Genomic DNA, 26,299 nt, shown 5'->3' with positions numbered 1-26,299 from the left:
GGTGGTGTGTTTTTATGAATACAAAGTATACCTCCATTAAATTACAATAGTCTTATGTAAACTCTACGCCTCGCATATTCTGGCTACAATCCTTATTTCAGTTGTGGTTGAATCTCAAACAGCTGACAGTGTGTCTTCACCACCAGCTAGTTGCTTTTTGGGAATAGTTCTACTATGAAATATGACCTCTGAGTACTTTGCAGCTGACATACATGTATTGAACTCTCTTTAAATAGGTATCGGCATTGAGAATATTAAGTAGATGTCAAGTTTAACATTTTGGGAACTATGCTTTTTCACTTTCTTGTTGAGAATTGCGCACACACGTGTAAAAAACAAAATCAACATTGTCTGTACTCTCACAATATTCTACAGCTTTTGATCCCCATGGTTCAAACACAACTATGCAAATACGTTTTCAAATAAACTGCACCTTCTTCCTGGAATAATGTTAGATACCTGAGATCGTCAGAGCTGATTACTGAAAAATAGCACAAAAACAGCACTCTTGGTCAGTGCGATTGTTGAACAAAAATTTAAATTCAACACTTTTGTTCTTACTTTTGCTGCCTTTATTCACAGGTCGTGAAATCTAATACATGTCTTTTGATAAAATGGCACATTTTAGAGTGGCCTTTTATTGTGACCATCCCAAAGTACACCTGTGTAGTAACCTTGCTGTTTAATCAGCATGTTGATACGCCACACCTGTCAGGTGGATGGATTAACTTGGAAAGGGAGCAGTGCTCACTTGCACAGATTTTACATGGATTTTGCAATTGCCAGGAGGCAGCGAGTTTGGCTTATCTTAAAATCTGGGGACAGACAAAAGTAAAAAGCTCAATTCTCCATTTAAGGGGGATTCATGCATGAATGTATTATTAGATCTGAATACATGACCCCAAGATGGCGCCTATTTGGCCCAATGAGAATTGCTTTTGTTGCGTATGCCAAAAAAGTTTCTACTTTGGCGATGTGCAGGCCATTGAACATGCTTGGCAGTGTGTCACCTACTGGCTCCGCCTTTGCGTTCCAGCTCAGTTCATAGAATTTACACTGTGATGATGTCACAGATTTTTTACTTTTCTCTGCTCCGGGAAAGTCTTAAAACTGCAAAACCTCCATGGATTAAAAAAAAAAAAAAAAAAGTAATAAAAAGACTCATAATTGACCTTGTTTGCAGTTCGAGGTGTCCTGTCAATTGTTTAACAGACACTTTTCTCATACACCTAATGGTGGGAAATGCTTTTAGAACACAGGGGATTTGTTTGCCTCAATATTGTAAGAGGCCACTGGGGAAAAAAAGAAACAAGGGTGAGTGGCGCTGGGTTTTTGTGTGAGACAGACCCAATATTGCGTATTTGGTGTGAGACAATTTTTTGGCCGGGAGCAGTGACTTCCTAAAGTTTTCACTGTTTGCCTGGCAACTGCTGCTGGCCAAGGAATAATTTGGTACATAACCCCTGTAAAATGGTGAACTGCTGTTTTTACACTTCTGCTTTTGTAGTGATTAAACTAACAATATATAACGCATTATTCAGTGAGCTTTAGAGGCGAATTTTGTGACCGTTGGACATGAGAGTGGTGTCGATCTTCTCAGCTAACTTCCTGCAAAAAGCAAATACAAGCATTTCCCCAAAATCTCCCTTTAACTGATTTCAGTGGTAGAACGTTAGTGTGGGCAGCAGCATGCATGAAAACATTAGATCTGGCTCCCAGCCCTCCCTGGTTGTACCCGTCTCTATCACTGCCTAATCCCCCTTGTTAAAAAACATGAGGGAAACGGCTGCACACTGCATATATCCTGTAGCTCCCCCTGAAAGCAACAGAGCAACATTAAATTTAAGAGTACAGTTTACCTGCTATTATTTCGGAAAGCACATATGACTAGCAACACAAAGAATAACCTTTCAGGCATTGTCATTTATCATTTCACACTCAACAAAAACACGGCCAATATGTCAACCTTTTTTATATATAGACATTACGCAGCTGCGATATCCATGTATGTGCATTGTTCAGAATCAGGCAGTGAAAAATGGTTTTAAAAGAATGTGAGTCAATGTAGTGTTAGCTGACATAACAGAAAGGCAGGAACACAGAATCACTTCACTGACCTTTATATAAAAGAAGTCAGAGTTAGGAGACAGACGTACTGCATAATGGGACAAGTTTGTAAAGAGCCAGTGTGGTGTGTTTCTCTGGTGGACTGTTGAAAGAGAATTTTATTGCTTAAGAAAGTAAGATTAAAAGCTCAGCTTTATCAGATATAGTGGAAACAATTGGATCTATGTCAAAGACAACAAAGACTATTTTTTTTTTACTGTATATAAGGCTGTGTTTTTTTTTCACTGCAATACACACACACACACACACACACACACACACACACACACACACACAAACATTCGTAGCACCTGAATGAGTTGTTTCAAAACCAGCAGCTGGTTTATAAATTAAACAGGTGTGTCTGTGCATGTGTGTGTGTGTCTGTGTATGTGTGTGTGGTCTTACTGGTGGTCATTGTCTGTACACTGTGTTTAAATCAGAACGGTTTATTTTGCTACGAACTCAGGACAACTAAAAGTAAGAGCCAGACAGAAAAATAAAGACAAAACTAGTGTGTGTCTACACATTATGTCTCTGTGTGTGTAATTATTATTACATGTGAACTGTACTCTCGGTGTTCCCTCTCTGACGGCTGTAATCGCCGTCCCAGAGCCCAGCCCTCTTCCTCAGATCTTTCCTTTGTAAAACAACACAATGCTGTCATGACGCGTGAACTGGTGGGGCGCACGCTGACCTCTGGTGCACTTAAAAAAAAATTTCACTGCTGGATTTTGAAGCTGAAAATGTGTCCCTTTAACAGTGTGAGGTGTCTGCTGAGGAAAGTCTCTCTGTTAATAATTAATCAATCAATGTGGTACAAGCTAGTTGGGTGCAGTGTCACGATCGAGTAGGTGAGCAGAAAGCCGACTGATTTACCAATTTTAAAAGATAAACTTTATGCAGTGTTTTTCTCTCTTTCCTAAAAATCTGCAGCTTGGTTTTAAGTTCAATACACTCTTATCAGCTGTAAAAAAAAAAAAATCCAGCAGTTTGAGTGCAGTCAAATAGTTGAGAAATACTTGCATTTTTGTGCCTGTTCTGCGAAATGAGACTCGGAAAGCCAGTCTTTCACTGTAAAAGCATTCCTTAGGTTAAAGTACTGCTGTTTGTCTTTCCCTAAGTGAACTTATAAAAAACTTGCAGATAAGGACAACACTGTTGCATTGTGTAAAGGACGACAGAGTGAGGTTAGAAACATTGGCAGTGGTTAATAAAGCTGAGTGAGTCGGAGACCAGAAGAGATTTACAGTGAGCTTACAGTACCTACATATATGCACTATTATCCTACAGGATCGTATAGTGCAGCAAAGAAAACAGTGAAGTGAGAGGAAAAGAATTGGAGGGAAATGAACATAAGTGGTGGCTCTGAAGAGAGGAAGTGAGGAGCGAGGGAGAGAGAAAAGGTTCAGAAAAGTTCACAACGTGGTCTATAAAAGTGTCGTAACATGAGCAGCGTGAGGTATTAATGGTAAAGGTTCCTGAGGTGAGATGAGACCGCAGAGAAACATCAGACATCATGTGGGAAAAGAGAGAGAAATAAATGTGTGATGATGATATGAGTTTAACGTGCTGAACCCTTATGTGCACCCAGTATGTGGCTTTGTCCTGACAGCATAAATCTACTTTGAATTCAGACAATATTTAGAGCTTTTTTTGTTGTTTTTTTGGGATAAGCTTTGATACAATACCAACCTTAAAAGCGGAAACAGAGTTTAAAAGCTAGCTATGCTGGTATTATTGACATTATTAATGGGGTTTCTTTGCATGATTTCAGAGCAGAAGTGCTTGCCATCCAACTGCCGAACAATGCAATTCATACAGAAATCTCCAAATGTCAAAGTTTATGATGCCAAATCACAGCACAGCTTTTTCTATGGCGCTCCTCAAGGGCTTGGTGCCTTAATGTGGTGTTTGGAGTTTTTTTTTTTTTTTTTACCATTTTTATTCATTCTTGAGTGGTAAAAGGCGCTTAGATTTAAGACCAAATCTGTTAAACAAATGACATCAACCCTGAAAAAAGCAACAATGTATGAGACATAAATTTTCATGGGAATGAACATCACATATTTCCATCATAATGTACTAAGCCCCAGTATGCTCTAAACTATTTAACTATTTAGGCATCTAACCACAGTGTTTATTGAATATTTCCAACTAGAAAAACTTGTGACACATTGCTGAGCTGCATCGCAAATTAATCTTCAGGTTCCCTGCTTTCAGGTGATGTACACCACCTCTATTTGACACATACTGCTAACCTGCTGTCTCCCCATAAATATCCCCTGTCACCCCTAAAAAAGACAAAAACGGGTGTAGGGTAGGGAGGGGGGGAGTGGAAGAGGTTAAAAAAAAAAACAAAGCTGGATTTTTTTTAAACAGAAAACCAAATGTACACATCATATTTTCTCGAACTGGGTCGTTTCACTAAATTTGTCTTTCTCACATACACATTACGTGACAAGAAGTTTCAGACTGTGAGCTACAGGGTCTGACCAATGAGATGCAGAGGCATTCAAAACTTCAGGCAAGGAATCTGATTGAAAATCTGGGTGTGACCCCCCCTAAATGCGCTTCAACTCCCTGAAGACACTAATAACTTCACTGTAATGGTGTTTGGTTAACTTCAACTTCAACCTTAACTTCAACTTCAACTTTATTTTGTCCTCGGAGGGCAATTAGTTGTACAGCAAGTAAAAACACACATAAAAAAAGCACGAGTGAACACATAAGAATGTAAATGCTCAACAATTGGGGGAAGGTGGGGAGAACCAAATACAGTGAGCTGAAACAACAGTGGGCAATTAAGCTCATTTGCACAGAAAGGGGCCAATTTTGCTTTTTACCAAATACACACACACACACACATATATATGTATATATATATATATATATATATATATATGTATATATATATTTGCTTGGCAGCGCAACTTGAGGAGCACTTTACCCTTTGATGGTGCTTTGAGAATTACATTGTTTCTATTTTGTCTTTTTTGCGCCACAAAAAAAAAAAAAAAAGACAAAAACAGGTCTAAGGTAGGAAGAGGGGAGTGGAAGAGGTTAAAAAAACCTATGTGGATTTAAATGTACACACATCACGATTTCTAGAACTGTGGGTCAAGTTTCAACTAATTAGTTCTTCTCACAAAGAGGTTATGCAACAAAAAGTTTAACAGCAATGTGAACATGTAGCAATACTGCCAAAACTCTGATTTATTGATATTATAATATTTAAAACGGTTTCAATACTAATTTTCCGTGGTATCAATACACCGGTAACAGCTGGACTTTCTTACTCTGTCTTATTAACTCTGTTAATATTCACTGCAGTCATTCTGTTGTCATGTTATGGCCTGGTTATGTTTATCTTTTTATAAAAATGTTACATTTCATGCTCTTAATGTCAAAAATCAAATCAAAAATGGTATTGGGAACTAATATTTTTTAAGGTTATGTATCAAAGTAATAAATTCTCGTATCATGAAAACACTGTGCACCGTGTAGAAGGAATTAAGGACGTTTTTAAACTGAACGTAAAATGCAGCCGTTGCTTAAAACCAGTCAGATCTTCATGCCTGTATTAAGTTACCAATTCTTTTACGAAAGGATGACAAGCAAGCAATATAAGTAAAGCACGCGTTCTGTCTAAATTTGAGATAAACAGTGCAGAATTTCAAAATGCGTCATCTTGCATCATGCTTGAATACACAGTAGAAGTACCGTGATGCCAAATACTCCTGGATATCACAGGAAAAAGTCTCAACTTGTCTTTAGACATGGTCATGGATGCACAAATACACACACACACACACACACACACACACACACACATCGGCACATAATTGTGCAATTATTCTGTCATGTTGCAAAAAGTAATGCTTGTGCGCTTGTGTCTGGAAAGCTCGTTACTGGACAGTAGAATTGTGGGGTTTTAGCAGAGCGCTCAACCCATAATGCCTGTCACACTGCAAACACTCGTTACAAATGATCCAACAACCAAAAATTGTGTTCGAGGGGTTTGTTCCAAGCGTACAAACACACAGGTACGAGCCCGACGCCACATCCCACACAAGTACAGTGTGTGTGTCTGTGTGTGAGGCCTGCAACCCAACACCAGCGGACCTGTGCCTCCCGCTTGTGAGGGAGATAAATGAGGGGCTGTGACGCTCCCTGTGGGCCAGACCACCATTAGAAGCCACTGATGATTTAAGAAATGCTTTGGAAACACTTTCAGACGCATTTATTACAATAAAATCCTCTCCTTCGCCAGGACCAGTGAGAGTTATGTTCTGTGGAGGGCACAAGATGACTTAATAATTTCTGCAAATGAGGCGATTCATATAATGCGACTGAAAGCACAGATTCATTAATCACAGCCACATTGACCTGGCAAATTTAGATAACCACGGACCTCTGGCACACGCGGTGTGTATCTAGCTCAAAGACAAGAGTTTATGTCCACAAACTTATCTACAACAAGAAAAAAATGGAAAGCTGCTTGACAGGGTTTGGCGTTGAAAACATCAGAGTACGTCCAACATTCACACTTGAAGATTTTGATAAATCGAGCGGATGAAGATTTCTCTTTCCCCCTCCTTTCCTCCCAGGTTCAACTGACAAGACGGAGTATTAGGTTTCTAAGAAATGCACTTTTAAAGCTAAACCTCAGTTACCTCACTCACATGCAACCTGCCAAAGCTGTCGTCTTTGTAAGACTCTTAATTCGTATTAAATTACTCTGTGCATAAATCACACTCTCTCACTCCCAAACACCCAACAAAGCTCATACTTGTATTTGCTGTCAGTGGTTCATTTAGAAATAATCTTTAAGGATTTTTCCATCCATTCACTGGCTGTCATAGCTGCAAAATGCTCAGTGTCACTGCCACTTCATTTTCGACTTGGCCCTCTGCAGACAGCGTTGAAAGAAATTAGATCAATAGCCTGTGGACAGACGCACAGCAGGCTGTAAATGGTAGGAGAGCAGCATGGCTCAAACTAATGGAGCCATTAAATGCCATTTAATTTTCAATTTGACATCAGAGCACAGCTTCTGTGATCCGTTGTGAGGCAAGTAGCTGTACTTTTAATCAAGACTTGTTGACTTGACTCTGAGATGTTTTATTTAAACACACACACGCAAACATATATATATGGAGTCCTCTTCAAATGCGACAAAGAGTCATACATGTTCTGAGAACAAATCCTGAATTATTTCGGTTTGAAGCTTGGATAATTAGGCAAACTAGACATAGAGATAAGTTACATGTCAAGTACAAAGGCATACAGCTTATATCATTCATATTTTCCATACCTACTCATACCTACATACATAAAAAAATATTTTGTTAGCCCTGGACGCCCAGCCGTTCCTGTGGAAACATCACAGGAAGCAAAAATCTAAGCGTAAAAAATGACCTCTATTCGAAGTTACAGTTAGGCCTGAGGTCTGATTGCTTACTCTTGGGTTAAGGCAAAGATGACATTAAAAAACAGCTTAAGTTTACCGTTTTGCTAGCTTATCCCAAAGTGCTGAGATGACTCAAAGTGAGCTGACAAGAATGTGTATCAGGCCCTCGATACTCTTCGTTACACAGGGAATTGGACAAATACAATTTTTGATTGTGGCGTGACGAGAAAAATCAAAGAATCACCAAAGTTTATACAGGAGGGCATGAATATCAGAACCAACTGCAATGACACTCCATCCGATAGTTGCTAAGACATTTCTATGAAGGCTCACCACAAATGTCAACCTCACGGTGGTGTCAAAGTGAAAATCAGAGGGTCACCACAGTCATTCAGATTCATCCTCTGAGGTCAAAGCATGTCTGTACAAATCAGAAATTTCAGTCTGAACCGAGGTGTTGGACCTACAGACCAACATTGCCATCCCTGGTGCTGCGCTGCTAGCATGACTTAAAACCCAGGTTCTATCATGTTCTGATCTGGCAAATACAGTCAAATTAAATGTACCTTATGGACTGCTTTCACAGCCTAAATCAACGCCAAGTTCATAAAATTGAAAATAAAAGGCTAAATGAAAGCAACGTAACACATCAAAGCCAATAAGCTGCTCCTGTCCCAGGAATTCAGAGGGAATCCTCTTATCTGTCATCTTTTAGGAAAAGCAGGTGTTACCTTTACAGCCCAAAGTTGAAAAGAGAAACCGATAACCGCCACTGGGCAAAGTAAACCGCTGCCACTCATGAAGTGGTGTGGTATGCACAATATCAAGAGCAAATGTATTCAACATTTCAGTTTGAATGGTACCTGTTGCACTCATGAACATGTTAAAACTTGCATACTCTCACCACCTATCCATCTAAGGAGAAAGGGCTACTGTTATCTGGCTGTTTGCAGTTAGATAATTGAGTTTTAAATCACGCACTGAAGGCACGCGAGACCCTTCGGTGTCTGATGTCGAAAGCTGAATATTTATATCCTTCCTCCACCTGAAGGATGATCTTGTCAGCTTTTCTCATGCCTGCTACATGAGGATGCACTCATGCATGAGTATATTTCACATGTATGGAAAAGGGCTCTGGCTGGCATGTGTGAGTGCCCACATCAGCTCTCTGGATGTCACTGTGCTCTACTTCATGTGGATAGGTAGGTAGATTGCTCAGAAAAGGAGGATAAAGAAAAAGAAAGAAAGAAAGAAAGAAAGAAAGAAAAAAAGAAAGAAAACTGGAGAGGAAGTAGAGCAAGAGAGAGTGAGATACTAAAAAAAGATGCTTCAAAAGCCCCAAAATGTACAAATGAAAACCACCAATCATCGCTGTTAATCACTTTCAACTCAAAAATCTATCAAGTGTTGACTTCTTATGCCATATCAAATGCTTCCCAAAATGGGCACTGACAAAGCTCATAACTTATGTGTCTCTGCTACGCTTCTTGCTTTTCCTCCAGAGAATAAACAGACTCTAACAAAGTCTGCTCCTCCATCACCAGTGTCCCTGCTACAATCGATGCCTCAACCCAAATAAAGCTCCACCGTCTCGGCCTCCCAGCGTGTGACTCACCTCCTTGGGCACATGAATTGATCTCACTGCTCTTAAAACTGCGATTAAGCGGGCAGAGAATTTCCTAGCTGCTCTTTATATCCACAGGTTGAAGTAATCTGAGCAGCAGTGTGACATTTCCATACTTTTGCATTACCCCTGAAATTTTGGCCGCAGAGGACATTTTTGTTCAAGAGCAGAGGTCAAATCTTGGCATGGGTCTGGAGGGGATTTAAATTAAAAGAACAGCAACCCTATAAATACCCCCACACTCACAACTGTTCTGCATTATATCTGATAAACAACAAGGCTCCTGCCTGAGAAAGAGGACAGAGGACTGTAATGTAAACACGTCTTTATCTCTAGGTCCTCCTTCACAGCCTCCCCGCTGGCACTGAGGATTATGTGCGAACTATCAAAACTTATGGTGGACCTTTCCTGTGAGAATATTTGTATAAAAGGATGGTGGCATTAAAGCTAAATGTGAAAGGGGCTGAGTGTTACGCAGAGAACAAACAGGGTTTCTCATGGACGCCGTGACTGACTGCAGAGTGACAGAGCTGGGAAAAGGCTGCAAGTTTCTTTTTTTGGGACATAACAGGCCGAGTGGTGGTTACAGCTGCAGCAACAGTCAATTAGTTAATTTAACCACCATGTCAAATCTATGTCTCTGAATTCACTCGTAACTGTCAACACATCTAAATATCCAGTTATATACTGGAATATATTTTAAGTTAGTGACGTAAATCTGCTGGATGTTGGCTAAAATTCTTTAGAAATTTACAACCACCTGCATTTCTCTCTCTGTTTTTAGAGCTGCAATAATTATTTGATTAGTTGTAAACTATCAAATTAATCACCAACTAATTTAATAATTGGAATTTTTTAATCAAAGAATGGTCAAAATTCTCTGATTCCTGCTTCTTAAATGTGAGTATTTTCTATTTTCTTTACTCCTTTAAGACAGTAAACTAAATCTCTTCGGCTTGTGGACAAAACAAGACATTCGAGGATGTCATCTTGGCCTCTGGGAAACACTCATCATCATTTTTCAACATTTTATACAGAAGTAATTGATTAACTGAGGGAAAAAAAAATCAATCAGCGATAAAAATAATTGGTAATGGCAGCCCTATCCGTTACACATCTCAAATTACAGCTTGTGACATAATTTTCAAGTCATGGCTGAGCTACATAACAAACTAAGACCACAGTTATTCTGTCTGTAGCCACAACGGTGGCATAAGTGTTAAATGCAGAATAAACTGAATTTAAGTATTAATTCAAAGTTACATGCACTGTTCAAAAGCTATTATTTCCACACAATTCCCTCGTGCCTACTCTTGTTAAGAGGTTTTCAAAATTAAGACATATTTGGTGTCTTTTGCATGACAAGAAAACAAATCACTCCCAGGAGCGGTGCCTAGTCTAACAGAGAAGGGGTCAAGAGGAAATATGATAAAAAAATAATTTTGGAAATGCAGATATGAACCAAAAACAACTGATAAGAGCAAAAGAATGTTTTTGGTAAATACTGCAGCTGATAAAAGACTGTATGCAGGCTGCAGATTACAGATACAGCTATGAAAGATGTTGATATTCTCAAGTAAGTCTGGTGTACTTCAGCATCCTGGCTCCATTTTTCTGTTTCGATTAATACTGATATAAGGAATTGTCAAATATTCCAGGTGCTAAAATGATTACAAAAAAAGAAGGGAAAATTAACTTTGCCCTCAGTACCAGCCCTTTTTGTCAACAGGATCATGCTTCATATACATGTATAAGATTTTACACATGCTGTATGTACGTGTGTGCATGTGTGTGTGAAATGAAAGCAGACACTGAGAAGGAGAGAAAGACAAAAGGACTAAGTGAGAGTAAATGAGATAGCTCTTAATTACCGCCTGCGTTTCTGTATGATGTCAATAGGCCTGTTGACAGCGCACGGCGATCCCCATATGTTCCCACTGCGCACAGTGATACTCCGCTCCACGGAGTAACAGAACCCACAGTTCGTCGGCACACTCATCTTTTCTTTTAGCCTATACTCTCTTTTAACTCGTCCTCACCCTCCTCTTCTCGGCCGCTCCGCTCCTCTCCCTCTCTTGGTTCTCCTCAGCTTGTGGCTGCTCTCATCCCTGTAAACCGCGGCCCTCCTCCTCGTCTGTCTCGCTCTGTCGGGCTGTCCGGCTCTCCACAGCTTCCCAGGAGTTCTCATTACCTCTGGCAGGAGTGGACACCAGCTTTAGGACCGGTGGCTCCCGCGCTGAGCCAGGATGACCGGGGTGATGCAATCCATGCTACTGGTGAAAATCTGCTCTTCTTGGGATGATCTTAATAAATGTGGAGTGTTCCTGAGCACCTGAATTCCTCATGTGAGAGCTGCACACTCCCTGCTGCCTGTCTGTCTGCCTCGCAGAAAGAAAGCTTTTCATCACTCTCAGCAGAGCTCCATTAATCGGTCCCCCATGTACATCTTGTCTTTGCTCCGGGTCTAAATGTGGCGCAACACTGCTGCCCTCTTCCCCCTCTCCCTTCCTCTCTCTCTCTCTTGCTCTTCTTCTGTTTCTCTCTCTCTGCTTCCTCCTCTCCCCTCTGGCTGCTCCACCTTTAATCACAGAACAAACAGAGACCTTTCCTTTCCCTGGACAAACTTGCTCTCCTGCTCCAGTCTGTCACAGTAGCCCTGCACTCTATGTGTGTTATTTTTTTGTCCGAGTGCCCTGCAGAATGTGCACAGATCTGTATAAGGTGTGTGTGTGTCTGTGTGTGTGTGTGTGTGTGCGAGCGCCCGAGCGTGTGCGTCAGTGAGCAGTGTATAGGCATGTGACTGAGCAAGTGTCGTGTGTGTTTGTGTGTGTGTGCATCACACACAAGGGGGAACAAGTTTCAGAGTGAGGTCAGAGCTGAGAAAGGGGGCGGGAACAGAGCCAGCATGGTTCCTGCCTTCCCCAAACGTTTTAGCCATTTTAACCCCTTCCTACTCTCACACACTCACACACACTGAATCCTAACACAATCACAGGACAGCGCTCTCTGTCTCTCTTTGAGTACAGTACTATTATCCTTTCCAGATGGAGTGTGTATTCGTGTGTGTGTGTGTCATATGTATGTCTTGTCTGTGTTAGGTAAAGAGATTGATGACAGGATGAGTATGATAGGGTATTACAGTAAGTAGCTCTTGGGACACAGCTTGCTGAGAGCGAGAACATGTACAAACAAACACGCACTCATATACACACACACATACCCGTATACAGTATGTACTCACACTAAGGCTTAGGCACGAGCATGCAAGGTCACCCATGGCTGGGGGCAGTGTATTTTTGAAGACCAGAAATGTGAAAAGTAAATATGAAACCTTAGCTGCTCGACCTTCTGTACGCCTCATATGAAAACTTCAACAGGAAATATCTGACAAGAGATCACCAAAATGAGACAGGAGCCATCAATCTACAGCAGGCTGTGTTCCTGGAGACAGATTAGCTTTGGATTTTTAGACCAGAAAAGAAGAGTTTGTAAAATTTCATCAGGACAAGCTGTGCGTGTCAGAGGATCGAGTTACTGGTGTGTGTGATCGGGAGCGGAGAAGGTTTTCTGACTGCAGCAGGTGCTTTGGTGGTGCCAAGTCTTTCTGGCAGACAGTTTATATCAGTGATGTTGCATTGAGTACTGAATACCAATTTTGACCTATTGACCCTTAGCTAAACCCCTCCCCTGAGCAGTGACTGTCCAATCACAGCAGGGCATCCATACCAAGGCAGACCTATTAAGCTTTGGATCTCTCCACACTCAGACCAGTCTCTAGAAGAAAATGTCATTGTACCACAATCATGTTGCATTTGCATGTTTATACATATTATATCAATGTTTCTAAAGTGAGGTAATACATGAGCTGACTTTTTCATTGGGAGGTGGAGACGATGGTGGATGGCGAGACGCCTAGGCGAGAGGCCTGCCAAGCTGCAGACCACTGCAGACTTCTGCTTGACACCAACAAACAACAAAACCGGTTGTGTTTTAGCAAGTCACTGCTGTTTAACAAGCAGCGTGGTCGACATGAAACATGGGTGTTTTTTAGCAACCTGTTGCTGTTTTTCCCCTGGGGACAGTGCCACAAATAGCAGTTGATTTCTTACAGAGACATTGCTGCATTTCCTGCTGGTATAGTACAACAAAAAGTGGTTGTTTTTTACCAAGCTATGGCTGTGTATTCCGAGACACCATTGGGTTTTGTAGGTGGGATTGTGCTTCCTAAACTGGGTATTCTAAACCAAAACAATCTAATCTCTCCCTCAGGTTCAATGTTAATGCATTTTCCTACTTGCCTGCTTTGGCAAATTAGAAATCTGCTTGCACAAAGTCAATTTTAACTTGCCCCTATAAACATTTTTACAGTCATTAGTGGTTATTAAATAACAACAAGGACCAAAGACTGGCTCTTGTTATGACACTCCATTTATGACGATGTTTTATGGGAAACTTTACACGTCTTTGAAAAACAACCCTGTTTTATCTTGTGGCAAACTACCAACAGTGCCTGATCAGTACTGTGCATGTCCAGATCTCAGCAGAAATGAGAAGGAAACAAGATGGCTCACTCCTACTTCCATCATCACCTCCAGGAGTGTACAACAGGCTTTGATGTACGATTTCTGTCATTTGGTGGATGTGTCAGAGGTGTTAACCAATCAGCAGGGAAATTTAAATAAACACAGCTGTGTTGAAAAGCAGTACGCTTGCCTACACAATAGAGTGTTCAACACATCCCCATTTCCTTTGAAATAAAAGTTTTGCAACATTTTGTTTGTGCGTATAGCCAGGCTGATCTCCACACTTTGTTGTAGCGCTGTGCGTGAAAAAGCACGACCTCTGAGATAGCAACCTACACGCTAAAACGTCTTTTAACAAGTTTCCTCCTGGCACTAACTTGCAAGGGCACCGTCGCTGCATCCCGGGCTTAGTGCTGCCTAAAACAATTGTTACTGGCTTAAAGAAAAACAAGCAACCCAGAGTTATGATGGATGCAGCCAGACCTTTAACCAGTGCTGACACAGCAGCCGATAAGTTAAGACATCCTCTGACTGAAATGAAGAACCCATATTTTAAAGCATAAAATTTGCCACCATTATAAACCGTTTTATGTGCCTTACGAGGACACAAGGCTTGGCAGGCGTGGCAGGGGTCTAACATATAGTTAAATGCTATCCAGCTAACTCCTACACATGAAAAACTCCATACATGGACGTGCACCTCAAGCTACATTCTGCAGTGCGACATGGTTCAATTACACCAGTGAAATCGATCAATAGCATTACCTCATCACTATGGAATCCACAAATGTTAGATAACAGGTAAGAATGGGGAAGAAAAAGCAGGAAGATGTGAGTGGTAAGCAGAGGCTCAATAGGTATCTTTAACACGAACCAGGCTACATTGTAGAGGCCAGAGGGTTTAAAATGCATCGCAGGACGACTGATACATTACATTCATTTGTGAAAAAAATTGGCTTGTATGTTTTTCATATGGTTTTATTTTCAACTTTATATTTACGTTGGTTGTGACATTCAGCACAGACAGCTTGTTACTGCTTTCTCTCTTAAAGTATTTAATATAATCCTCTAATATAATACAAAAGTACTGTGTGTGCTGAAGTCATGAAAAAAAAACTGCCATTTAAGGAAATCTAAGGAGGTGCACACACAACAAGGGCCAAACATAACCACAAACTGAACAGACCTACAATACTGCTGTATATTATTATATGGCTTTCTGGAGCCTGAATTCAGCAGCAACAGTTTATAAATCCATTCACACGGCTACGATGAATTAAATGGTGGATTTTTGGGTTAGCGGATTGACTGTGCAGGAACAGAATTAGGATCAGGCCCCTCAGGCTTTGACAAAAAAACTCTACAAGTAAAACCCTGATGTACTGAATACTTTTACTATGGAGTCTCTTATTTTGTTTAGTTTCACGGCCCTGTGTTCACACTTGGAACCTGGGAGTGAGAACATTGGAGCTGTAAAACTGAATAATTTGTCCCCAGCGACATGAACAATGTCAAACACTTTAAGAGGGTGGGAATATTCACAAAACATCAGGGAACATCTTCATCACCAACAGAGCCGGTTGGTGAATCAAGCTTTTGCCAAAGCCAGCTGGAAGAACGGCGAAACAGGTCTTTTTCTCTGACAAACTCTGTATTTTTGTTCTTGTTTAATTGTTGTTATTGACTCTATTTCTGTTTCAACTTCACTTGCTGTGTTTGCTCTGCTAGGGAGCGGGAGCTGACATTACTTCTCTGCAAGCTGCGACCTGCATTTTGTGTCATCAACTACAACACAGTCCCTGATTGGCTCCTCAAGTTGTCAACTACAGATTGGATTTTAATCTCTGGAGAGTGTTTGGGGCGGCAGCAGGGCCAGACTGAAACAGAGGACAAAACAGAATGTTGAGCTCACGTCATCAGGACATACCGAGTCTTACCGGGTCAGCCTATCAAATGTCCAAGTGCTCATGAATCCCAAACTTTTCCCACTTGCCCACTCAATGTTATCGCAGGGTACTGCTCACACTGCCCACAATGAGATGAGACTGAATCTCATTCAAGTCTAGACAGCCTTGCAGCAACACTCACTGGTAACTTGGTCACTTTACAAGGTAGCACTGTCCTCCTACAAATCAAATAAACTAAACTAAACTAAACTCAACGAGACCAAATGAATCGTTCTTTCACAGTGGGACGCTTGACATTGTAGTGCAGCAACAGCACTGAATGAACGAGTGAGGACCAATTCACAACACAAGCGGAGACCTCTGTAAGCTGAGGCCAATGGTGCATTCACATGCTCCACAGATAATCTTTTTTTTTTTTCAACTGTGTGTTCATGAGCTTTAAGTTAAAATGTGGAAACAACATGGAAGCTACATAGAAAATGTGTTGTATCTTATTGCTCAGAGCGTTTAAACATGTTGATAACAACCAGCAGAGGAAACGGATCAGGTGAGAAATATGATCGGGAACTCATTTTTCAGATTTCTCCAACGCAACGTGAGACTCAGATGCCTGCTTCCTGACACTCAAAGAACGACAGGTTGTTGGTCAGTGACATTTCATCATATTAAGCTTACATAGCCTACCTATATACACATATGATGCTGAATCGTTAAAATCAATATTTTATTTTTATCAATGTAACTTACACACGATGCATAATGCATTGAGGAGAGGTTTTGTGGGGCAGGCAGCTTGAGCTGTTGAATGTGCATGTACTATAACAGTGTGACAGGAGAAACTGACACCATATTTTGCAAAACCTCAAAAGGTTTCAAATGTCTGATACGTTTCCATTTATCAACTTGAAGGAACTGATACTGTGAACAGAATCAGTCCATCCATCACCAGTAAATAAAAAATATGCTGCACTTTAGACACGTTTTCATGACAGGAAAATTGTTTTCATGTGCAGTTAGACGAATAAAGTGCTTCAACAACACAAGTCTGATCCTTGTTATCTAAAGTAGATATGCACACACAGTTACTGACACACACACACACACACACACACACACACACACACACACACACACATTATCTGGCAGTATACCAAAGGATTTCAGTGTGTTCCATGTATCTGCGTCACCATGGTGGAAGAGAGTGGAAGTATGAAGAAAGACAGACATTAAATGTTTGGTTCTGCTCAGTATCCCCACATCTCGTCTTGAGCAAGTCATGCTCTGAAACGCCAAACGCTGAGGTGATGCGGCGAGGTAATCTCTAAGACTCATAAAACAGCGAGGCATCATAAATTCTGGCTGACCCCTCCGTTGTGGGTTTAATAGTCCATTATTTGCAAAGGGGCCTCATGACATCATGTGTTGGCTACATGGAGGCATGGTGAGCATTCCTGGATAACAAGCTGTTTTGAAGTCAGCGAGGAGCGCTGTGTGTCTGAGTTGTTCCCTTTCAATATTTACTCTGCTCATCAGGGTGAACGAACAGTGAATATTCACCAGAGCTGCCTGCCTTTGTAATCCATAGGGATGTCAAACACTTTGTGTTCCCTCTTAGTCTGACATTCATGTCAGTCAACAGTGTGACAATGACACAATGTTCTCTCTTTGTTTTCTGAGGCATAGTTTTGTTTGTTTAAAGTTACTGACAAATTAAAGTTATTGAGGATACTAAGGAAAAATAAACAATATTATTGAAATACTAGTGGGCACTGTTCAAGTAGACCATGTGAAAAGAAACAGCTGTTAGAGCTGTAGTTGGTAACGTTTATGAAAATAACTTTTTGTCACATCAACACAAAAGTGCATGAGACAGATGATCTGTGAAAAAAAAATTCCTTTGCCCCTAAAATTGCTTCAATCTAGCTTCAAAACAACCAGCCAGCCAGCCAGTCAGTCAGTCAGTCAGCACTGATCAAATATGAGTATTTTGTTACTGCATTGCATTTTCCTCACCTCTACTGTTTTCAGAAACATCTGCTGGGCAGTACGCCGCTTGACTGGCCGGGTTACAGACTTTCTCATTTTACAGCTAAACAGTACACTTCAATATGTTTCTGAAAACATTTCAGGTGAGAGACAGACATTGCGGTGACAGAATCTTGACTCATATTTGATCTAGGTTGACAGTTTGACCGCAATGTACGGGCAGTGACTGACATGATTGACAGCTGCATTAGACTGATTGTTACCTGTGAGCTGCAGTAACATTCTAGCAACTGCCATTAGAGGCAAGAGAAGAAAGAGGGACATGATTTATTTCACAGACTATCTGTCTCATCAAATGAAGAAAAGTTCAGTCAGGAAGACAAAACTTTTAATGCTCACGCTGTAAGTTTCTTTCTCACCCTGCCATTTACTCCTTGCACATACAGTATGTTCACTCACTGTCTCTAGGTGTCATTGTCTGGGTAAGTTGATTGAGTCATCAGCTGAATCACAAGCACCCAAAAGCACAGTGACACACCTTCTCTGTCAGCCTATCATCTTACTGCTCCTCAGTACTTTCTCTGCCGTAGTTCTTTCTTGCTGCAGTCGTGCCACCTTCCTATTATCACCCAGTCTTTTCAGATTCATCAGCCTCATATGCCTCAGCAGTCAGCAGCCTCAGAGTCAGCAGCCATCACCACAAGTGTCTGGACTCCATGGGGGGATTTATCCTGCTGCCACTCAAATGTCCTTCAATCACAAAATATGTCCAAGCGCCAAAGACATCTGTTAAATCTTATTCAGCATAAATAATCTGTTACTCTGTACACTCATATTCTGTATTAAATATTATCTTTACTTCATTCTTCTGTCTCTCCTGATGTAGTGAAAGTTTTGGCAAGTATGACAAAAAGTTATTTTCTTACATGTAACCAGCTGTAGCTTTAAATAATTCAACTGGGTCAAGAAAAGGTCACTGATCCAATAAACACTGTGAATAACTGGAGTATGGTACAAATTGAAGGCACAGTGTTCACAGTTTCTACCAACACACCAAAAACTGATGAGCAATCCAGAAAAGCTGCATTTCTCAAAGCTGCCGATGTCTCACCGTAACATATTAAAAACAGCTGCCATGCTTACATGAGTGTCGCAAATTGTACATGCTTCTTCCAGACTTTATATGATAGAAATGCCATAAAATATATGTTGCATAGTGTCAGTACAAAACATATGTGTGGCCACGTAATAAATATGAACAAATATTTGACTCGCTGCGGTCTCAAACAGGCTGTTCTCATGCACTGTTTGTACGTATATCTGAATAACACTATGCGTCGTCTGAAAAGACATTCAAAAGCCTGAATAAATCAACCTCAGAAAAATATATTCAATGCCAACATGTTATGCTGCTGCATCATATCATCAAATTTAAATGTTCTAAATGAACTGTTCATGCATGTACGCGTGTTTGCTATCTTTGGAAACTGTGGGATCTCCACTGGAATCTAAAATAACTGTGTTTGTTTAAGTCATGCTTGGCCATACAACGTGAGTTTGCAGAGGGACCATGTGTTTGGTACAGCAGAGGTCAAGAGGTTAAACAAGCAGCTGCCGAAGAATAGGGTGCACAAACACAGACATGCATACACAGAGCCATATTCACACGAGCAGGGCTGCCCATTTCCATTAGTAGTTTCCTACATCTGTAAAAGGACCTCCAGGAAGAAATCTTTTTCAAAAATGACTGCTTCCTTTAAAAGCAGAAAAAAGACTCCTTCCTCATTTGAACAATAACTTTCTGTACGCAGCAATCATCATGATGCAGCAGACTGCAGCGTCTGTTAGAAAGTACAGGCTTGCAGCGTGGCTCATCTCTTCAAACGCACACGGACAACACTGCAGTTGTTGTGGTTATTTCAAATTAAAGGCGATCGCCAACCAAAACAAATTTCTTCACAGTACAAATGTCAACTAATATTCTGCATACCTAACAAAGCAGCAGCACCAGGTGTCAGCATGTGGCTGCTGCTCGCAGACTATATTTAACCGAGTCTTGGTGATGTCAAACGTCGTGTTACAGCATGTACTGTAGTAAAGGCTATCAGTGTGTCGCCTCATGATTCATTAGGCTGCCATCTGCTAGCATGACGGAGGAGTTTGGGGCTCGTCTGATTTGGGGATTGGGTGGATGACAGACTTGCAAGCACACATGCAAACGCACACACACAGCCGAAAAAGGACAGGGCATATGCACTTGGGAACTCACCAATGCATGCACATAGAGTACAGGGACATATGGACACACACTCAGGGGCACACATTCAGATGCACTCAGATCTTACGCACACTCAGATGGCAGGTGGCTACTCCTTTAGCATGGGAGAGTTTGTAGGAAAAAGCAAGGACGGTTAAATTCAGCAGCCACGTCATTGTTTCATCTCCAAAAAAATTCAATCTAGTTTACACACGCTGACCCAGTGTTTAGCCTGCACTAAACACGTGTGTGTGGTTTTATTTTTGCATGGGTACTGAATAGGTTATAGTGCATGTTTATCAGACTAGCTGCACATGCCGTACATCAGTGTACGGAAGATCTTTTAAAAAAAAGAAAAATGAAATTCTCTATTTTGGCATCATGCGACAGTTTGTTACTGATCATTGAGATTGCCAGGAAATAAAAGGCATTCAATGTAACATTAGCTTTTAGGATACATTTATAAAGTACCAAACGAGTTTACTCTGCAGGACACTAATCTAATTCATTGTTGACTATCTTTTACATACAGACTTGGAAAGTCTGCAGCAGAGTGCATGTGGAGATCATTAATATGCTCCTCTGCTCGGAACAGGATGAAAGCCTTGCATACCTCGCTTTATGGTGGGATCAAGTGAGACATGGTGATTACTAGCTGTAGGAGAAACATTTTAAAAAAAATTATGGGGTGTCCTGTAGCTCACCTGGTACAGTGTGTGCCCAGTGTTACGACTGTGTCCTAACAGCAGCAGCACGGGTTGAATTCCAGCCCAGGGCACTTGTCATCCCACTCTTCACCTGTACTAATAAATAAAGCCCCTAAAATCATTTTTAAAAAAAATCTATACATATTTTTATTTATTTACTTATTTATTTATTTATTACTATTATTATTATTATTATTAGTCTTATGTATGTTTGTAAAAATCTAAGTACAAAAGTGCAAAAAATTAAATTTAATTTAAATTATTTTCAATTATTAGAGGTGAGTTCAGTGTTTACTGGTCACGCTTCATTTTAATACTAATTTAAAGCAATTATATTTATGTTTATATATACTTTTCCTCAAATCAAATGTCTGTAATTAAGAATAATCTGTATAAGTAGTTTGGACGTAATGGTATTTCCTCTGTGCTTACTACATTTCTGACATTCATCTCATGTGCTGTGTGTTGTTGCCTCAAGTGGCTGGTGTACAAACCACTCAGGTTAAATGTTACGAACCAGTAAAGCAGCTGGCTGTCAAGTCCGTTTTCTTTATATAGCCCAGAATCACAGATTTGTCAAAGAGGCCTTCACAGTATCAACAACATACGACACCCTTGGTCCTCAAAGCTGAGAAGAAACACAAGGATAAAGCTCAGGAAGAGCAGAATGAAAAGATGTTTAATAGATATGTAAACTAAAAGTGAAAGTAGTAGAAGTATAATATGCTGAAAAAGATTGACATTACTTAGTAAAATAAGTACAAAAAATAATTTTTTAAATAAAGGAATTAAAGATAACGATGTCAATCTGAAGCTACATTACCTTTAAAAGAAAAAAGGCGAATAACTCTTAATTCTGCCACATCAATATAAACATATATTATTATATATTACCATATCTTTCCACAGCTCCATGAAAATTTAATTAGTGATACACAGCCTCTTTCCATTCGCCTAAAAATAGAATTATAATCTATCAAATCACCACGTTGTTTTTATTCCTCTATCCAGCAACTGCTTGGCCTGCAGGAGGTTGCTGCTCTCTCAGTCTCTGAGCATAACTTAGTCGGTTTCCCCCTCTAGTGGCTACAATGAAAAATCATCATAACACCCAGCACCAACATCTGAAGCAAATGAGGGTTTTTTTTCCTGAAATGATTTATGATGCTTGCTACAGATATTACTATTTCTGGTCAGACTACTTCTTCTTCTGAGACTAATTACTTAAGTAGCATCACATCTGATCTGTTTGAGAGATTGCACTTTCAGGGAAAAGTATAAAAAAATTACATATCCTTTTAAGTATTAATCATTTTACTCCCTCTTAGATAAAGACACCTGTGTCTTCTCACAGAATGACAGTAGAGTTACTAGTTTTGAGTTTCAGCAGTGTTGCACCCGGCTGCTGCTGCTGCTGCTGCTGCTGCTGCCAACCTCAGGAATCGATGAGGCTCTGGAGGCGATTGGGGAAATCAGTCATGCTGAAAATATGGAGTACAGCAGTGACGCACACAGCAGCCAGCCCGCCACAGCCACACAAGCTCTATTGACTAATCTGGGTGTGTGTTTGAGGAGGGGGGCTGGCAGCTATATTGGGACCTCTGACATTGACACCGTTGCCCTTTGCTTGAATGGCCTCACTTGACACTTTTTTGTTGTTTTCCTTGATATTCTTTTAGTCACAATCACTTTATGCCTCTCAGAAGTTTCTTTTAATTCTCTTTTCGCCCTGTAACCCCCCTGCGTCTCAGTCTAGCCCTCTTCCTGTCATTATCTCTGCACTAAGAGCAACACTATCTCACCCCCGTCCTCTCTATCACTCCTTCACCAGCCTCTCGTTTGTGCCTTTACCCTCTTTGTCAGAATTATCTCTTTTCCCCACTCGGTCGGGCCGTTGCGTCTGTCTCTCTTGCTCTCGTCTCATCGTTCTCTACTTTAAACAAATGGCATCCTCTCAAACTGTTGCAAGCTGAATGGATGCAGCGCCGACTATCTTCTCATGATACTGCCTAAGAGCTTGTCCCGCTTAATGCAGCGACACTGTGTTGTTTAAACGTACCACACTGCCAGAGAAGCCATAAAAAGCATTGTTGAGAAGGTTACTAGGAGCGTGGGAGTGTGTATGTGTGTGTGGGAGTCAGGGGATGAATAGTGCCCTGGTACTGTTAGTACAAGTGAGGACAAGGGCTGTCTCTATTGTGATGGACACATCTGGATTACAAGAGACTGCTTTGTTTCAGCTGCATAAGTGCAGAGAAGATGATTTATTTACAAAGAAACTACTACCTCAACTGATCCAGACTTCTGCTGCAACAAATACACATCAGCAGTATCTCCTCCATCACCATAGAATAAATATATTTTTGTCTTTACTGGTGCTGAAAATAAAAAACAAGTTTTGAACTTTGCTTTGATGTGAAGCTCCCAACAGTCACTCCACTTTAGTATTTTGGTCTTACAGCCAGGATGCTTGATGTATAAATCAGGTAAAGAGAATAGAGGCTTGTTCTGTTCCCTTCTGTTCCCTTCTGCACTTCTGTATCTTTGGCTGTGGTCTAAAATCTCCTGCTTTGATCTTCTCATATGATCCAAACAGGCTCACGGCTGGAGGAGTTCAGATGACACTTGTGAAGCACATGTCTCATGCCCAGAGTTCAGAAAAGTTCCACACAGTGCAAAAAAAAAATAAAAAAAAAATCCCACAACAGCTCTGAAATGTTTCTTTTTGCTTCCAGCGTAAGGAGGAAGAGCGTGATTCTTCCATGTACAGGGTTTGAAGCTTATTTCCACGATGGATCTCTGATTGTATCTTTGACAAAGCATATGGAGTCATGCTGACCTCCTTGATATTCCTTGTGTGCATATGTGTCTTGCATGTAGTGAGTATCAGTTTAAGTCTCTGCAAACTTACATAACAAGTCCTGCAGGAATCTTATGACAGCTGTAGTAGATTTGATGTTTTTCCTGACTTCAGGACGATGATTGCACTGTATCAAGTTACAACTGCAATTAAGTCAATCAGTCTCATCAGACAAGAGACCATGTTACAATGATTTAACTCTGAAGTGAGTTCATTTGACACATTTTCTTTTTTATTGCCTCTCTGTTTTGTTTCCAAGAGGACAAGATAGAAAACAGAGATGAAATCTGCTCCATCTGCTGCACAGTTTTCCACAGTGTGCTGATATTTCTAGTGCTCTTATGAAACTCAAACGTCCTGGACCACATGACAGTCATACCGTGCCTAACACGGACGCCTCGGCTTGGCTCGGGTCCATGCACCCCAAGGAGGGCCATCAGTGGACAGAGTCATCGATCCGCCATGCCACCCCGAGGCCTGCACCACAAACGACAGTGCCCAGCACACCAACAGCAACACCCACCGGCTTCACCACAGCACACGTCATATCATCTGGGAAATGTTTGATTTTTTTGGGTGTTAGGGTTAAACTGGATAAAGGTGCAAACTCATCACTACTGTAGATACGTATTTTGTTATCACTAAAACAAACCAAACCACTGCTTTAATCTGCTAGACAGTTGCCAAGAGACTAATTTGTCAAAATGTTTTCCATCTTAAGTAACTTTTGATATTTTATGTAATCTAAGTGGTACTCTCAGCCTGTAGCTTGAGACAGAACAAACACATAAAACCACCACATAAATTCAAACACAGTGCAAAACTACTCTAAACAACAGTGTCAAACAATTCCCCACCAACTGATTATATTTCATGTACTACAAAATATAAAAACAGGTACTTGCTTGATACAGAAATCAGCTTTCCAGTACTTCCTGAATTTCTGCAAACACATGTCGCGTTAGTCTCAACACACAACCGGATACGTACCCAATGCACGAGTGCCTGCGCGTGGAGAAGTTGCCGTGCATCTTCCTTGAAAAGCGGGAGTCTTTGTTCATCATCTTATCAGAAGGTTCAAAAAGAGTCAGGTAGAGTTCACAGAGGCATCAGAATAGCAGCTCTGGGAGGCGAAGGATAAACAAAGTGAACTTCTGTGGGGCAACCAAAACCTCCATGCTGTCATGAATCAGAAAGAAGAGCAGACCAAATTCCTTTATGTTGTCTGTTGCCTGTGGTCACAAGTTATAGGTCCATCTGACAAGACGCAGCAGGAAAAACAGGTCCAAGGATGACAAATGTAAAACAACACCAATATGCAAAACACAAGAGCCTCATCAACTGAAGCAAGAATGAAAGTGAGGGTAACAGTACGTCAGGCCTGCTGAGTATTCTCTGTATTTATAAGAAAAAAAGTTATTGGCTGGAAGCGATTCACTTGCAGCTCAGTGAAGAAGCAAGGTGCATCAAACTGGAAATTCAATTTACAGGTTAGCTTTTGGTCCCAGGGTTAAGAATATGTCCGTTTGTTTTTGTGGGAAAGGAAGAATCAAAAAGGTTCAGCAAAGCGCATGAGTGTGTGTGAAGTGCCTAAAAAGGCAAAGAGTCTTGGCTGTTAGAGGCCAGTTAGCATATGATCTCACTGACAGCGCAAAACATGGGGCCGAATCAAATCAAGTGAAACTGAGGATGGTGTCAGCTGTCAGTGTTCATCAGGGACTACTTCCTCACTCGTTCTCCTTTCAGCTCACCACAGATGTGCCAAGATAAACGCTTCTGTCGCAGTTTTTCCCCTCCCTGTACTCCTAAATGGGAAATAGAAAGCTTGAATTCTTCCAAATGAAGTGCAAAACAAATTCCTCAACAGTGGTATTTTCTGTCTTTAAAAATCCAACAAACTTGACACAAAGCTGTCCTGCTGCACACAGGGTTGCCTCTGTGATGCTGCACCACCAACAGACTGAGCAAAGTTATTCTTAGTGAGGGGAGGAAAAAAAAAAAAAGTAAGCTAGAAAGAGTGTTATAATCCCATCAGATGCTCCCTGGAGTGGGCTGTCCCATGTAGTCCCTGTCAGTTGGCCATAACAGACTTCTGCTCTCTCTTCTCTCCTGAGAGTGGTGGGACCAAACTCAGGCTTAAAACAACAAACAACAACACTATCTCCCCTGAGAGTGAGAGTGAGAGAGATATTGTGGAGGGAGAGAGAAGGGGTGGGGAGCTGGGCGGCTGAAAGAGTGAGGCTGATCCAGCGCAAATTGCATGAAGAGAGCGCACAGAGAATGGCAGCCACCGCATGAAAAAGTGGACCAACAGTGCTGGGGTTAGAGTGGGACGAGTAGAGGTGAGGTGAAAGAAGAAAAAAGTGCTATAATGGAGTATAACAAGTTTTTCTCTATGACAGCGTGCACAGTTTCTCTTTTCGTGCAGCCAGCCTGCCTCCATGCCAGCAGCAACAATAGTGCACTGGTCAATCAATACTTCAATACTGTGTGTGTGATTCAATTTTCCTTTTTAATATCGAGTTCTCCTCTCATGCAACAATATAATCCATCTGATTCGCACAATATCCTCTGCACCATTAAAACAAATATTTGGTATCATCAGATACGTGACTGTGAAAATGCTGCAGAGAAGACGTGATTAGTAAAGGATGGAAACATCTCGTTTTTCATAATGTGAGGGAGGAAACAGACAGGAAGTGTCCGTTAAAACACATCTGAGGTTTATTACCGTCCACGATAAGCATCGGGTTAAATTGTCTATTCTGAAGCTCAGCCTAGAAATGCTCAGTGCTCATTTATTCCACTGTGAAACATGCCTGGAGAAGGCCAGGAAGTTAAGGGGAAAGGCCCTTTATCGGGATCAATTTTAAAGGGACAGTTCCCAGCAAAATCAAAATGATATGATGATGTATT

At 41.0% G+C, this 26,299-nt stretch overlaps 1 protein-coding gene across 5 annotated transcripts in view; it reads right to left on the bottom strand.

Moving 5' to 3' along the window:
- The window catches only part of pde4ca (phosphodiesterase 4C, cAMP-specific a), a 65,263-nt gene that overhangs the window by 23,245 nt on the left and 15,719 nt on the right, over window positions 1-26,299 (bottom strand). The window contains exon 1 of one of the 5 annotated variants that reach the window (XM_049599131.1): window positions 24,374-25,259. The exons of 2 other annotated variants lie outside the window; for them this stretch is intronic. In XM_049599131.1, the coding sequence (XP_049455088.1) occupies window positions 24,374-24,447 (74 nt within the window). In that variant the 5' untranslated portion in view covers window positions 24,448-25,259. Of the gene's footprint in view, window positions 1-11,014; window positions 11,922-24,373; window positions 25,260-26,299 lie in introns of those variants that run through there. 2 more of the 5 variants (XM_049599129.1, XM_049599130.1) reach the window with 2 other exon arrangements.

Source organism: Epinephelus fuscoguttatus, linkage group LG15, assembly GCF_011397635.1.
Source record: "Epinephelus fuscoguttatus linkage group LG15, E.fuscoguttatus.final_Chr_v1".
NCBI classification, from domain to species: domain Eukaryota; kingdom Metazoa; phylum Chordata; class Actinopteri; order Perciformes; family Serranidae; genus Epinephelus; species Epinephelus fuscoguttatus.
This window is presented reverse-complemented; position numbering and strand designations above follow the sequence as displayed.